Source organism: Chiroxiphia lanceolata, chromosome 2 (genome assembly GCF_009829145.1).
Source record: "Chiroxiphia lanceolata isolate bChiLan1 chromosome 2, bChiLan1.pri, whole genome shotgun sequence".
NCBI lineage: Eukaryota > Metazoa > Chordata > Aves > Passeriformes > Pipridae > Chiroxiphia > Chiroxiphia lanceolata.
In genome coordinates, this window is record NC_045638.1 from 13,571,888 (window position 1) to 13,587,411 (window position 15,524).

Here is a 15,524-nt window from a genome sequence, read left to right on the forward strand (position 1 = left end):
GTTGCACCACTGAGCAAGAAATTAACAAATTCAGCTTGCTCCTGCAGTGTATACATTTTTAAGAAGGCCAATACAGGAGAGCTGGTAGCTCGCTTTTACCTCCTTGCTACCATATTAGGCCAGGAAATTACATTCTTACTTTTCCCAGTCATAGTGTCCTGCTCTGAGGACAGAGGTGCAGAAAAACAAGAGACGAACTTACAAGTTAGAGAGCACAGAGACACAGGGTATCTAGATGGAATCTAGGCAAGTCTGAAAACCCCAGTTAAATAAAAAGAATCAGAATGGCATTTTCTGCCTTTAACTGAACAGTTACCTGGCTGACTGTACTGATCTTCATAAGCATCCAGCCAATAAAATCTTAAGACTTGTTCATCATTTTCCCCATTCACAAGTGGAAGGAGATTGGGGTCTAGCTGAACTTCTGCTGCTACTAGATCAGCTTCATCCTCATCGATTCTGTCCCAACATGAGATACCTGGGAGAGAACAACTTCTGCAGGTTTTGCAGAAGAAAGAAACAAGTAAAATTGTGCCTTTGCCATAACCACCATTTTGCTTTTTTTTCAGTCTTATATTCTCACACAGTTTGGTTTCAGTCTTATATTCTCTCACAGTTGGGTTTCCTCAGGTTTCTTCTGAAAAGCAGAATGAAGTGACAAAGGCAGAAACCCACAAACAAGTATGGTTCTCTATACACCATACGCAGGCTTTAAAAATCAGTCACCTGGTATTTCAGCCTTGGTCATTCAAGTCCTTACATAAGGAATATATCCATCCATCTATACAAGTTGCTCAGTGGGAACAACAAATTATTTCAACAAAACTTCTTTCAGCCATTAAATGTTTAGGTCTTTCTCATAATTCAAATACTTTAGAGTTTGAAATAATTTGTTATGGAAACATATGATTCAAGATTTTCCAAACAATTTTTAAAAACCAAACAAACAGGAAAAAAACCACCTCTTTTCCTATTTCCAAAGATGTGGCTGTTCACCATTACTTTTAGCAACAATACTTTTACCTACAACTAATAATATGATACTATGATATTATGATTTGCTTAGAATAATCATTGTTAGCAATTCCTCATTTTTGCTTAGTGGCATCAAAGTTCACTGTTCAACACCCACACTGAGTCACCTCAATGTACTGAAATACATATTGTCACGTGCTAAACCCCAAAAACATCCAATGTTTTCCAATTAAGTAGCTATCAGCATGTTATCATTCTGAATGTCACTACAAAAAAAAAAAACATTGCACAGCATTATCATCATTCTGTCTGCATCACAATTATCTCTTTGGCAAAGACAAATACGAAAATAAATCTAAGTTTTATGGATACTGAAAGCCTTCTTGGTGGGAGAAAAAAAGAAGAAAAAGAGATTCTTACAAGGCAGATGTCTCTTTTTTCTCTGATTCCAGCTGCTCTGTCTCTTTCTTTTCAATTTTGTTGTCTCTTTTCAAGTTTTCAGCTGCCTCAGGTATAGCTTCCACATGCTCTGCTTCCATAGGTTCGTCAAAGTCCTCCTCATCAAAATCCATCATCCCCTGATCATCATCTGCAGACAGAACTAAAAGCTTGAATCATTAAAATGACACACTGTATACTGCAGTAGGATGCATAGATAACATACTATAAACATGAACGTAATATACAGTATTAACACACAAACAAAATATCCCATTTAAGCTATCTAAGCATCTAGGTAGTATAAATTAAGAAGCTTTTTAACACTAATATGCTGTATTTAAAGAGTTTCTAGAACTGGGTTTTGATTTCTTTTTGATACCTTCAGTAGGTTTCTCTCCTACTGTCTTCACTATTCTCTCATTTTCTGTAGGTTTTTGCACATACTTGGTATCCTCATTTTCAGAGACTCTGACAGATTTTGCTGTGCAATTGGGATGTTTAGGATGACATGAAGCTGGAGGAAGGGTTTCCTTTCTGAGATGACCAGGAGCTTTCTTTGATATAGGGGTGATTACCTGAAAAACATTTCAGCCATCAAATTAAAAAAAACCCACCCAACTCATAAGAGCAAAAAAAGAATAAAAAAACCTTTGTATTTCCTATTTGCGGAACTACTAACCAGGGCTAGATGAAAAGTTCCACATATTTTTCAGCATGATAACTAAAACTCCTCAAGAGTAAACTTTAAACTCTACAAAATCATTTCTGCTGCGATGTGTGTCTACTAGAATTTTTAAAAACAGTGTACTACATGTCATGGCTGGCATTCAATTAAATTCTGAGACAATAAGGACAAAGTTTGTTTTTCAGACAGGATACCACTAATGCAGCAACTACAGAACCTCTTTTTAAGGAAGATGTGGTATCAAGTGGCCTTCACTATGACCAACAACAGGTCTCTGCATCTGTTTAATTCTCTAACATCTCCAATTGCTCCTCCTAGGGCCACAGAAGTCATCACTTGAATGGCCAGTCTGGGAATTTATTTACCTCTATGTTTCCTACAAAAGTGACCACTGTTTTGCACCATGAAGACAAAGATCCTCTCTCACTAGATGTCCCCTTTTGTTTTTTTCCAATTGCTTCTAGGTTCAAACACAACTGCTAAGAGGAGAAGCACTGGTGATTATTTTCAAGGTAAGAGTTGATATTACCATTACACAAGGTTTCACAAATCAGATATATCTATATAACTGCATTTTCCCTCTACAGACTGTTACCAAGTATCTCACTGGATTTCCAGCTATAAAGTCCTTCTCATTTACCTGAACTCCTAACAAAATGCCAGCCTTCCACCCTTAACAGCTCATCCCTCCTTTCACTCCAAAATCTTCCACTAGGGCAAATTTCTATCTACAGCTTCAATTTTACATTTGTTTTACATTTCTGCAGAAGATTAGTTTCTTATCCTTTCCCACACACACAAATACTCCTGCTTATTTCACCTCAAATACTCCTCTCTGTGCCACAAGGGTGTTTTCTACTCTGGAAAAGAGACAAAGCAGAAGCTCACCTTCATGTGATGGACCTAACATTATATATGTATTATTGCTATACTAAAGATACAAAACTAATTGTATTCTGTTTATGCATTAACATGAAAGGGGATGTGGAAAAATGCATGAAGCTACACTGTAACATTGCTAAGGAAGCTAAAGGGAAAGTTAATTTCTAGAAGCAGAAAGTCAACAGTATTCAGATCCAAATACTTATTAATGAGATTTTTTTTTTCCTCTTTACCTTGGAAGTTTGGGACTGCACAGAGAAAGGATTCAGTGGTACTCCAGCAGATCTTTTCCTCTTCAGCATTATAATTGGTGGTGGACTTAGTTGAACTGTCTGAATATTGAAAGAAAAGACAAAGTGACAAAATGAAGAGGTGTTTTTTTTAGCATTTTCTTTTGCCTTGGTTAGTAACAACTTTCCATTAAAGAGGGACACTGGAATTTCTCATTAACCAAGAAAACACACTTTTGATACAAAACTTAAGTCATGTAAAAAGAGTAAGTTATCTGAGCAATCAACCCATGAAGACAGGCATTGGATTTTTTTTGGTAAACAGCCTGAGAAAAACTGCCATCAACAAGTGAAACAGTTTCCAAACAGTGGGAGTTTCAATAGCTAATTGTGCCTTTAAGACACAAGTATCAGAATAACTTGTGGTATGTTTTTTATGTCTGTTGAAGCAGCACCACTGAGCATACACTCCTAAAGAAAGGTAGAAGTGCTCTTTCAGCACTGTTACACTAAAGGAAAACACATTTTAACTTATTTACATATACAGATATCTATCAAGAGCTAATAACAAAAGGAATTTTAGAAAACAATCAAAACACAAAAAATCAATACGTAACTACTATTTAAGTAAATAGAAGCCATAGTATAATTATGAGCATTACTTTTCTTATTCAATATTCCACAAATTTGACAGCATTAAAATGCATTTGCCTAATGATTCAAGGGTTTGATAGCCTGATATAACTCACAGTCAGATGTCATGAGGAGGGTTAAAATAACAAGAGCGTAAAACCAAGAGAACTTTACATTGGGACATCCTATACCCTTTATTGCTCTGATTAACCTTATTATAATACAACATATTTCACCTCAGTATCTCACCACTACAGCAGTTTTGTGGTTTACATGTGAGCAGTCCTTTTGGTTTTAAGAGATCCTGCTGAAGGGGCATTAAGGCACTGAAAAGTCATTAACAATGAGGAACAGCCTCATTTGAGACAGTCCAAACCTTGAGACAGTCCAAACCGAGCCATAGCAGCCATCCTGCACTCCTGACTCAAAGGAAGTGGTAATCTGGTTCTCTGCAGCAAATCGTGGGAAGCAGGAGGCAGACAGATGTTCAGGCTACATCATCTGCTGAAACAGTCCTCCCTCAGCTCCTCTCATGAACCCAAACACAACAGATGGAAACATCCTACAGTGCACTGGCTGAAGCCTGGTGACACAGATGTACAGTGCACATGATTTAGATAAAGCTGAGTTTTGTTTCACTCCAAGCTGACTAAAACCTAGAAGGCTGCATTAGCACAGGCTCTACATCACCTTAATATAAACCATCTCTAATCAGGTCATAGTGGTTTTGCCTTATTAAGCCAATACAATCATGCAACTTCTGCATATGTGGAATATACCAAGCAGATGTGCTATGGATGAAACCAGTCTTAGATCTTCTAGTCTTACAAAGAACTGTATTTTCCTGATAAGTTCCATGGCAAAAAAAAATGAACCAATTAAGGTGTTTCCAGCAGATTGCATTACTGTACTTACTTCAGCATTAAGATCTTGAAGAATATCCCCTAATAAATCATCCTTCGACAGGTCCACAGTTTTCTGTAAGGTAAGATTAGCCAAACAGTTCTCAGTTATATGTGCAAACCTAATCAGGAGACCAGCAGCAAATGACTAAACAGTTTCCACAAAACACACACAACTTTTTCAGAAATGCTGCATACACAGGAGATTGTAATAGACGTTTATGTCTTACTAGACACAAGAAACTGAAATGAGCCCTTGGCTTATTCCACTCCCACTAAAACACTTCAAACAAGTCAGAAACATTTAAATTCAAAAATGTAAAAACTTACATCTGTGTTTTTCTTCCCAGCACTGGCTATAAACATAGACTTGATTGTGTTTGGCTTTGACACCACAGATTTTTTCATGTTCTTTTTATCAACCGTAGATGTTCTGCCACCTTTCCCTACAGAAAAAAAAAAAATTGTGAATTTTACATCAGAAAAGCTCAATGTTTAAGGGTCCAGTTATTAGCAGGAATAGATAGCCAAAGTAGTCCACTTCTTCCACCTTTACACCGCTGGCTGAAATGAAGCCTGATCATCTTCAGCTTTTTAAGAGCTGTCATGCACACACAAAAAATAGCAAAACCCTATCAGCACCCTATCTTTCCTAGTCACATCAGAGATGCTTTTTGCATACTCAAGGGCATACTCCAGGAAAAGGACCAAGATACTTTACATGGAAGCATCTCCAGGAAAAAAAAAAGAATGTCCATGTGTTTAGCACTAGGCTTGGATTCTAAACATCAGACTCAGCTTCTCAGTTTTCCACCAGCCTCGTAAAACTTGGGAAAATCAGGTGATCCCAGATTCGTAAAAGCATGCAGGTGTTTAGTGGCCAAGAGAGACCACACATCTCTTAGGCATTGGCTTTGAAAACCAAGCCCACTCCTAGATGCATTTGTTCTAGAAGTGAATAGATATTCCACAGAAGACTGTAAGCAGAATTGCCCCAGTAGTGCTGAAGTAGTTAAAAATGATTTGACCTCAATTTGTGAACCTTCATCTTCTGCATCACGGGGGCTGAACAAAATCCACAGTCAGACAATGACAGAGCTTCAAGTAACATGTCATTTGGCCACATTCACCACATGCTGATGCCAAGAAGGTGCCCGTTTTAAGTATTGCTTAAAAGTCCCTGGAAGACATCCCACAGTTCATGTTCAACTTACCTTTCTTATTGGAACTGAGAGCATCATCATCCAGATCTTCATCAAAGATTTCCCTTCCATCTTCTACATAACCTATCCCATCTGCAGAAAAACAAATAGCTGAAAACTTACAGTTTAAATTCTGTCTTCTGATACTCCTAAATAATTTTTCACATACTTAAACAGTTTTGCCCCTCTAATATAGAGCAAAAGTTACAAATGCTAAAGTGTTAAAAACCACAGCACTCCCAGCAGTATCTTCTACTAGACTAAATATACTGTTATTAATTAGAAATTATCAATTACAGTATTTTTTTGGTAAAATTATAATCCTGATAACTGGAAATAAAATTTGTCCCCTAAAACAAATTTTAAGAATATACTAACTATAACTTACTTCAAATCATGTACATTGAGTTATAACACCATAACCAAAATAACTCCCTAAATGAATCTTAACTTACCATCATCAACAATCCAGTCATCATCCTGACGGTCTCTGACCATCTTGGAGTATTCATCCTCATCTATTTCATCATAAACACCTGTGAACTCCTCAACCTACAGTTAAGGTATACTGAGGATTAACAGTTTCCATACCATTAATTATTAACACAGATCATCAGAACATAAAGGTTCCCAAGAAATGCACGGTTTCCTACAGTGCCACACTGTTCACAACTAGTAAGCACAGTTATTCATTAAGTTTCTTTTTTGGCAGTGATAAAAGACAAATTATCAATTTTTAAAATTATCACATCATACTGAAACTCAAAATCTACTGAAACACTGGCAGAGATTTCATTTGAAACTGACTTCCTTTATTGCTCATTTCATATTTTCAAAACAAAATTTAAAAAAAATAAAAATCCAAGCAACGACCTTGGTTCTACTCTTAAACACCAAGCTGAGCTCAGTGAAAAGGATTGATGTACCCAAGCATGATGCTGAAGATGTTTTTCTGTGCCTCAGAGAAAATTTGCATGTTAATGATCCAGGGACTTCAGGTTTCTTTACATTTATCCACCTCAATGTGGAAGTCACATTTCCTGTCAGCATCACAATTAGACAGTAGCAATGTTACACTGCCAGATTTCAGATCTACCAGTTAAATACTTAAATTTTGGTCTCTTTCTGGAAATACAGTATACCAATATTAATGGATTTCAACCATGTAAAGCTCTGAAATTAATTTAAAGTTTAAAATAATTTGAAGTTAAAAAAAGTACTTCCTATCATAACATTTATTATGCAATTAAATTTTAAAAATTGGTCCTTCCTTATGGCATAGTTCTCAAGCAGTGGCAACATGTTTGACTTGCAGTCAATAAAACTGGTTTAGTTTTGAAAACAGAAAGAAACAAATAAATTATACCAGAAAGCAGCAAAACAATGACAGCTACATTCTGAAAAACATACACCACTGAGAACACAAAAGCTGATCTGAAAGGCTTATTTTTTTTCCTGTAACTATTACATATCTATAAACGATGGTTAAGCCTCTCAGCTCACATTGACTTTTCACGAGGAAGAAAAGATGAGGAATTTTCACCTCATATTTTAATTTTTCACCAGCTTTGGCTTTTTTCAGACGTTCAAGTGCTTCTTGCTGGCCTCTTCTATTCTTCCTCTCACGTCTAGAACGTGATGCTGCAAAACTTCCAGACTCATGCATAGCTGCAATTAATTAAAAAGAAGAGAATTAAGTCTAGTAATGAGCTGCTGTTATCTTTAGTACTTAGTATTCAGTGATGCATTAATAGATGACTACAGTTTCACTTAAAATCAAGATAAAGACCTACTTGTCTAAAAGCACACAGTCATGGATGGCTCTTAATAAGCCAACGCTGGAATTATACCGAAGGTATGGCCTGACCAGCAAGGAGATCAAAAAAGACTTCACATCAACTCATATTCAGCACAAAGCTACCACCTGTTTCCAAAGAACCTCTCAAACCTCATCAACCGTTATCTGAAAAGGATCCCCCCATTCCTTTCTTGGGAACTTCCAGCTCCTTTTATTTTGCATGTCTCCATGACAACTCAGCAATAGACAGATTTAAGAGAAGGCCTATACTGCTACAAGGCAGTAATGGTTTTTTAGGTGGTTTCACAATGTTTAATAGTGCAGCCAGATTGAGAAGAACTAGTAATTTCTTGACAGTGTAGGACTGACACCCCATTTCCTCCTATACTTCCTTCCCTTAAAAATGCTCCCCACAGCAGGGCGCTCTCCACTTCTCCCTTTTTTCTCCCTGTCTTGATGGGGGGGCGGGTAGGGAACCATTTATCTGACCACAGAGAACGAGTGGTCCCAATCCAAATTATAGCAGCAAACAAACAGCCCAGGGACGAGACCGCGGGGTTTGTGTGAGGAGTTCAACACCCCGTGGTGACCGAGGCTGGCCAGATGTCCAGAGGAGCAGGACAGTCCCCTCCCGGTGGCAGCAGGAGATCGAACTGTGAGCAGAGCTGCACCCAGGCAGCGTGGCTGAGACAAGGACAGGTTTGTACTGCTATGGGCTGAGCTGAAAGAGAGGCATTTACACTGTGTGGTACCCTACGTGAGAGAACTGCGAAAATGTCACAGTCCGGGTGCGTTTATTTTCTGCCAAATCTTTGCGCTTGCTGTCAGACAGCGCGCTCCTCCGAGATAAATGTGTTTGCACCACCCGCGCCCGCCGCTGCCCCCGCCGGGAATCGCCAGCGCGGCCCCCGGCGGCGATCCCGGGACAGCCCCCTCATCCTACGGGGATGCTCCCGCCGGCGCGGGGCAGCGGGGCCGGAGGGCGGTGCGGGGCCGTGCGGCCCGTGTCCCCCGCACCGGGTTTAACACACACACCCCCCGCTCCTCTCCGCGCCTGCCGGGAGAGGGTCCCGCCGTTCGGGCAGGGCAGGTACGGCCCCGCCGAGCCCCCTCCCGGAGCGGTGCCACCGCCACCGCCACCACCGCCACCGCCCGCCGCGCACGCGCATTCCCGCGCCCGGCGCGCGCGCGCCCGCCCTCCCCGCCGCCGGCACCGCTGCGCCCGCCGCCCCCTGCCTGACACCGAAACGCCGCCGGCCGCGGCCGCCGCGGAGAGGGAGGGCAAGAAGAGAGAGGGGCCCGGGCCGCCCCGGGTCTCACCGTCCCGGCCCTCGGCGCCGCTCTCGGCCATGGCGCTCGCGCCAAAGGCTCCCGAAAGTGGCGCGAGACGGGAGCCCCGCGCGCCGCCGCCGGGGCCGCAGCCAATCAGCGGCGGCGGGGGCGGGGCCAGCGGGGCCGCCCCGGGGCGCGGGAAGGGAAGGGAAGGGGAGGGGAGGGCGCGCGCGGCCGTGGGAGGGGGTTCGGTTCGGGCGCTTCGGCCCCGCCCGGTGACCGGAGCGGGAAGGGAGCTCCAGGCCAGGCGGAGCCGCATCCTGGGCGAGGCCTGCGCCGCCGGGCCGCGGCCGAGGCCTGGGCCGGGCGGTGCGCGGGGCCGGGCCCGCCGCTGGAGCCGCGGCTTTGCGGGCGCTCGTTGGTCCCAAGGGCCCGGTAGGGCGGTGAGGGCATAGCTGATCCCATCCCGCGAGTTGCGTCTGAGGGATCTGAGCGGGGCTCCACATGCTGCAGGGGCCCATAGCCCGTACTTGGTTCGGTGCCGCAGTTGGGGCAAAGCCATGTTCGAACGCCGTGTCATAAATAGTGATGTATAAATGTCATGTATAAATGCAGCACCTGAGCTGGGAGGAGGCGGTGGTTGATTCCAGTTGCCTAAAAGCTGGAGCCAGACTGCAGCGTGAGGGTCAAGGACCGCCTGCAACATCATCAGCGGTAGATCAATCCCCGTTGGGAGAAACGGGCATTTCCCACACGATTTCCATGGACCGGTAACCACTGAAGCTCCAACAGTGATCATGACAGACGAGGATCCATAAGAACCGTGGTTTCCTTTTTACATATTTAAAGTAGACATTATACTCTGTTGCAAGTTTCAGGAACTTCATTAAATTACTCCTTAGTCTGCTCAGAGACAGGTTGTTGGTCAGTTTAGTCACAAAATAGGAGGGGTTATATATGTATATAAAATATATCACATATATGAAATATATATATGTGAACTATATATATTATATATAGTTTTATATACATGAATATGTAGTTACATATAACTATATATAGTTACATTATGATGGATGCCTCCTATTTCCCAAATCCCTTTTCCCTTTTTTTTATCTTCTTTACTAGACATGAAAAAAAAATAGTTTCAGACTGGATTTCTTGAGAGGCCAAGTCTGTGGAGTGCCCTGAGGAAAAATCCATTAGAGCTTTGCCCTTGCATACTCCTGACTTTGTCAGGGTGGGGAGGTGGAGTATGTTCTGTTCATTTGGGTGCTGCAGAGATACCTTCACTTGCATTTGTCAAGAGTATTACACATCAGCCTTCAGCTGGGGAGTAAGAACTGTGTCCAGAAAAGGAAATATTTCAGTTTCAAGTATAGATGGAAAAGTTTTTTAAGTCCTCAGTTAAGACAACCAAAGCTTTACAATTCCTCTCCTCTAAAAGGGCATAGATCAGTCTGCCTGTGCATGTAGAAACCCAGGAAAACTGGTAGGGTTTGTGCTGTTTCACCACAGATTAACCTCAATCTTTTGTCCAAAACCATCACTGTTGGCCAACCATTACCCAAAAATCCCGCCATCTCCATTTGCAGAATTTTGTGGAGAAGCATTTATTGCTCATGAAAATCTGTAGGCCTTGACTCCAGCTTCTTAAAAAGGCAAGTGGCACCACAGGACTCTGTCCTTACAGCTGATATGCTGTTGCAGAAGTGTGAACTAGTATTACTTGGCCTGAATATACTGATTGTTTTCTACTCTCTAGAAGAGAAGATTTATGTGGTTCTGAAACTGAAAATTATTTTCCTTCTCCACAAGGACTTCTTTGCATTAGTAAGAGAGAAGTAAAAAACCTACCAATCCTCTTTACATACCCAGTTCCTAGTACAACACTATCCCACTGTGGGACCTAGTCTTACATGGAAGCAGAAGAACCACTCCACGAACTGTGGCAGCTCCCTGATGCCAAAGAGGATGGATACCCTGACAGCCAGAATGCCCATTCCCAGGCAGAATGAGACCCCCTCTCTCACTTGCTGGTTATTAGGCCAACTTAACTGTAGCAAACCCACATCCTTGGAAACACTGACAGCTACAGGAAGAATGCCTGTCTGATCTGCCATCCTGGTTTCCACTTGGATAGAGTTATTTTTCTTCCTAGTAACTGGTACAGGGCTGTGTTTTGGATTTAGGATGAGAATAATGCTGATAACACACTGATGTTTTGGTTGTTGCTGAGCAGTGTTTACTCTAAGTCAAGGACTTTTCAGCTTCTCACCCCACCAGAGAGGAGGGTGGGGGGCACAAGAAGCTGGGAGGGGACACAGCCAGGACAGCTGACTTCAGCTAGCCAAGAGGATATTCCATACCATGTGGCATCATGCCCAGTATATAAATTAGGGGGAAAGCTGTTCAGAGGCCACTGCTCAGGAACTGGCTGGGCATCAGTCAACAGGTGGTGAGCAATTGTGCTGTGCATCAGTTGTTTTGTATATTCTAATTAATGTTATTCTTGTTTTCCCTTCCTTTTCTGTCCTATTAAACTGTCTTTATCTCAACCCTCATATTTTACGTTTTTTTCCCCCAATTCTCTCCCACATCACACTTGGGGGATGGGTGGCTGTGTGGTGTTTGATTACCTGCCAGGTTAAACCATGACACCTACAGACAGCCTCTCATTCGGTGCAGTGTGCCACTCTCTGGTTTAATTCTTTTTTTAAACACGTGCACAAAACAAGATCACATCACCAAGCACGATGTGAGATTCAAATTCACAAGTTACTAAATTTTTTAAGCTACAATAGAGAAACATTTATAAAATAGCAATATCATTAAATTCTTCAGTTTGAATAAAAATAGAGTGCTGCTGCACTTCACACATACCTAGCTTTCACATGCTTTGGATTTTTTAATTGACTGGATTTTATTCCTTTTGATTAAAATTAAATAATGCTCTCTGTCAGCTGTCATGTGAACAGTGGCATGTTTGTCATTCAGGTGATGCCGTGATTTGAGCGGGTACACAGTGATACAGTTGAAGTTGTTGCCATAGCTCCGCTGTGGGACAGCGCAGATCAAACAAAAGACTTTTTCATGGATGCGAGTTCAATCCTGACATTCATCCCTGGCCATAATAAAAACGCATCTGTTTCCCACAGCAAAGCATAACAAGCATATTTAAATCCTGCAGGGGGGAAAAAAGAGGGGGGGAGGGAGTAAGGGATGGGCTTACTTTTGAGGAAGAAAAACAACCCAGCAAGATTTGGGACTTCCTCTGCTAAACGTCTTTATCACAGCAGATTACTTTGAGCTGATCTTTAACCTCCCTTGGGACATTCATACAAGAACAACTTGGCATGACCTTTGCTCAATTCTCTTTTTAAGTGCAAGAAGCAGGAATTCTGCTGTGCAGTTCAGAGCCACCAAGGCTCTCTCAAGGCAAGTGTGATAGCTGCAGAGAAAAGTGGAAGAGAAGCACAGTAATGAAGATGGTAGGCAGCCAAAAACACGGCACAGAAGAGGAAGCTCGGGAAACTCCCAGATTTCAACAAAAGGTGACAGTTATGTATTTTTCATTTTGGTTATTAATAGAAAATACTGTATCCTCATTGCAAGAGTTCCAAGGTAATATAAAAAGTAGTATATATTAACATTGCAAAGCACAAATGGACTATAGTATGAAAACTAAGTTAAATGGACAAAATAATTGCTATATTGAGGAGAAGTTTTGTCTTCCTTTTTATGTCTAGGGCGGGCTTGATATGCTGCAAAGGCAAGGGGACAAAGAGTTAAAACTTTCAGGTTCAGACATTACACATTAAGCTTATGGTTGGTTTTTTTTTTTGGTGGTGTTTTTTTGGTTTTTTTTTTTTGATGATGGAAAAAATCTGATGCAACTAAGAGGAGTGCTATAAAAACAATGCCAGTAAATCACGGATTATAGCGAGGTAGCAAATTCACCTGTACTATGTCTACCTCACAATGCCTGAACATTATCATATTGTTGTTAAGTACAGATTGTCTTTGTGGAGAACTGTGTATGTGTGTGCATACTACTCAGGATATGAGTGTGTATGTTCTACATGTATGTTTCCTACAAACCCAGAGTATTCCATTACCTTACTTTTAATCCTTATATTGGTCTGAATTAATGCACCTTATCACTAAATTAACTAAAGGTTTTTACATCTAATATGATGCAGCTCTGACCACTTCAGCAACTGCTTACTAAACTGTGCTATTCATGTGGCATTTCAATGTGAATTACTTAACTGTTTGGAGGACTAAACTCCTAGAGGAGCATAGGTTTCATAAATTAAATTTTTTTTTTAAATCTCAAGTTATCATTTAACAAGAGATTTTTGTTTTCAAAACATGTAGTTAACTGATAGAAGTATGAAGAAATAAATGCTTCTCCATTTGTTTATCAATAAAGATGATGCAGACATTTATGTTCTTTGCTTACCAGGCTTGTTCACTGCGCAGCTCTTTTTAATTTCCTACCTGAATTACCTGCTAACACCAGGATGAAGAGAATAAAGTCGTTATTGGGATGTTAAGGCTCTGAAATACAAACATGAAATAGAAACTAGAATACACACTAACAACTTCCATTATGACAGAAAAGGTCTATAAAATGAACATCCAGAGATACTTTTTTCCTTTCTTAAACGAACACAATTCAATTCTGATTGCAGTTAAATTACAGCAAATCCTAGTAACTCGACCAGAATTGGTGGAATTACACTAACTGGAACAGAGAGCAGAATCTCATCACCTGCTTGCCTAATATAATATTCCTATTCAAGCCTGAAAGAAAAGTACTAAATATTATAATGTACATTAAATAGGGAAGACAAGTGAGAGCAAACTCAGAAAATGAGCCCTCACATAATTATAATGTCTAAGAATTAAGTCTGATGCCAGTGGTATTCAAGATCCTACAGTTATTGCCACAGCATGGAAGTCTCTGTTTTAACTACTTTCAGCGCCCTCTCTTTACAATTGCACAAAAATGAACAATTAATGTATAAGCAGAACATTATTGCAGAGAGGCTGTTATATTTCAAGACCTGGCTGAAGATCAAATGTGCTTCCGTGGGTGAACACTCTCAGCATTCACCATTTCACATCCCTTTGGCAAAAAGGAGGATAGTATTCTTAGGTCCAGATCCAGGGACAGGTTCTTCAGGGAGAAGGTGCGAGTGGTTGTGAAGCTTAAATAGAGCCCCTGAGCCCATGGGCAGAGGGTGTGGGGTGGAGCCCCCAGATGAGGCTTCTCAGGGCCTTCAAGATCTTTTAGTGCCCCCAGGGTCCTGACACAGATGAAGTAACTTGTATCCATAACCAAATTTGCCCAATTTTCATGAATACAGAAAACAGCACATCACCATTGGGAGTACCAAACCTCCAAACAAATATTAAATGTCTCAATCATGAAAGTTCTTGCATATTTCAAATAAAAAGTCCTCGAGTACCTGCAGGGCATTATTAACATGTTTTCCAGAAACAGCTGCATTATGCATTATTCTATAACTGCTCAGTGGGTAGAAGATGCTTGTCTTCAAAACATGTCAGATCAAAGGATTCAAAGGTGGCAAAGTTATAAGCAACAGAGGTAAGATCTTAGGGTCAAACACTCTTAATAACTGGTAAAAGCTAAACTAGCTAGCAGGTAATCATTTTACAGTGCATAAGTAGGTGTTTTATTTTAAATAAAGTGTGTGTCTTTACCCAGATAATAAAATCTTCCAGTTATTAAGTTTCTGGTACCTAAGATATTAAACAGGAAACCCCAGCAATCACTCGAATGTGGTTTACAGTATGATTTTGTTATGTTTTACTTGGCAGGTTTGCATTTGTAATAATATGAGGAAAGAGATGCAAAGGCACCTGCATGAAAAATTGACAAATGGAAAGATAAAGGTTGACAAGAAGTGTAAAGAGAAAAAAGTATTGGAGACTTGTAATACTGGAAAAGATAGTGTGACAAAATACTGATGATGAGTCCAAAAATTTGAAATTGAGCTGGCGGAAAGGGAAAGCACCAGATAGACTGAAAATGGATAGAAGTGAATGCAATACAAATATGTGCAAGAAAGGCAGTCTTAGCTTTGTGTGGATTTAAGGGGATTGGAGTGTGTATCTGGAAAGCCAGAAATGGAAAAAGAGATAGAAAGGATAACAACATAGTTTAAATGTAAATAGGGAAGAGATTTTTCTTAAATTGTGTTTCATCTGTGACAATAGGAAGGACGGCAGAGAACATGAATCATTTAGACAAAGTTTATACTGAGATATATACACTAGAGAGATCTGTAATATTCAGCATTATATTTCCTGACAGCAGTAAAGTTGCAGATGTAGTCCTGTGTTGGAACCACTCTGCAAGAAATTTACAGAGAGCCCAAAACAGAACAGGAAGGATAATGACAAGATCTGTAGCATATGACCTATGAGAAATTGCAACTGGGGCAGTTTAGTCTGGAAAAGTCATGAGAGATG

General features: G+C 40.8%; 2 protein-coding genes across 6 annotated transcripts in view; one reads left to right on the forward strand and one right to left on the reverse strand.

The window, feature by feature from the left end:
* The window catches only part of POLA1 (DNA polymerase alpha 1, catalytic subunit), a 194,001-nt gene extending 184,843 nt beyond the window's left edge, over positions 1-9,158 (reverse strand). For 2 of the 3 annotated variants that reach the window (XM_032679036.1, XM_032679038.1), the window contains exons 1-10: positions 9,069-9,158; positions 7,494-7,618; positions 6,406-6,502; positions 5,963-6,043; positions 5,079-5,194; positions 4,762-4,824; positions 3,217-3,315; positions 1,796-1,991; positions 1,396-1,576; positions 317-495 (exon numbers count right to left, since the gene is read on the reverse strand). In XM_032679036.1, coding sequence (XP_032534927.1) covers positions 317-495; positions 1,396-1,576; positions 1,796-1,991; positions 3,217-3,315; positions 4,762-4,824; positions 5,079-5,194; positions 5,963-6,043; positions 6,406-6,502; positions 7,494-7,618; positions 9,069-9,099 — 1,168 coding nt within the window. In that variant the 5' untranslated portion in view covers positions 9,100-9,158. Of the gene's footprint in view, positions 1-316; positions 496-1,395; positions 1,577-1,791; positions 1,992-3,216; positions 3,316-4,761; positions 4,825-5,078; positions 5,195-5,962; positions 6,044-6,405; positions 6,503-7,493; positions 7,619-9,068 lie in introns of all 3 variants that reach the window. The other variant, XM_032679037.1, reaches the window with a different exon arrangement.
* Positions 9,159-9,517: 359 nt separating this feature from the next.
* PCYT1B (phosphate cytidylyltransferase 1, choline, beta) overlaps positions 9,518-15,524 on the forward strand; it is a 42,883-nt gene continuing 36,876 nt past the window's right edge. The window contains exons 1-3 of one of the 3 annotated variants that reach the window (XM_032681041.1): positions 9,518-9,790; positions 10,786-10,853; positions 12,405-12,574. In XM_032681041.1, coding sequence (XP_032536932.1) covers positions 9,630-9,790; positions 10,786-10,853; positions 12,405-12,574 — 399 coding nt within the window. In that variant the 5' untranslated portion in view covers positions 9,518-9,629. The remainder of the gene's footprint in view (positions 9,791-10,785; positions 10,854-12,404; positions 12,575-15,524) is intronic. The other 2 variants (XM_032681042.1, XM_032681040.1) reach the window with 2 other exon arrangements.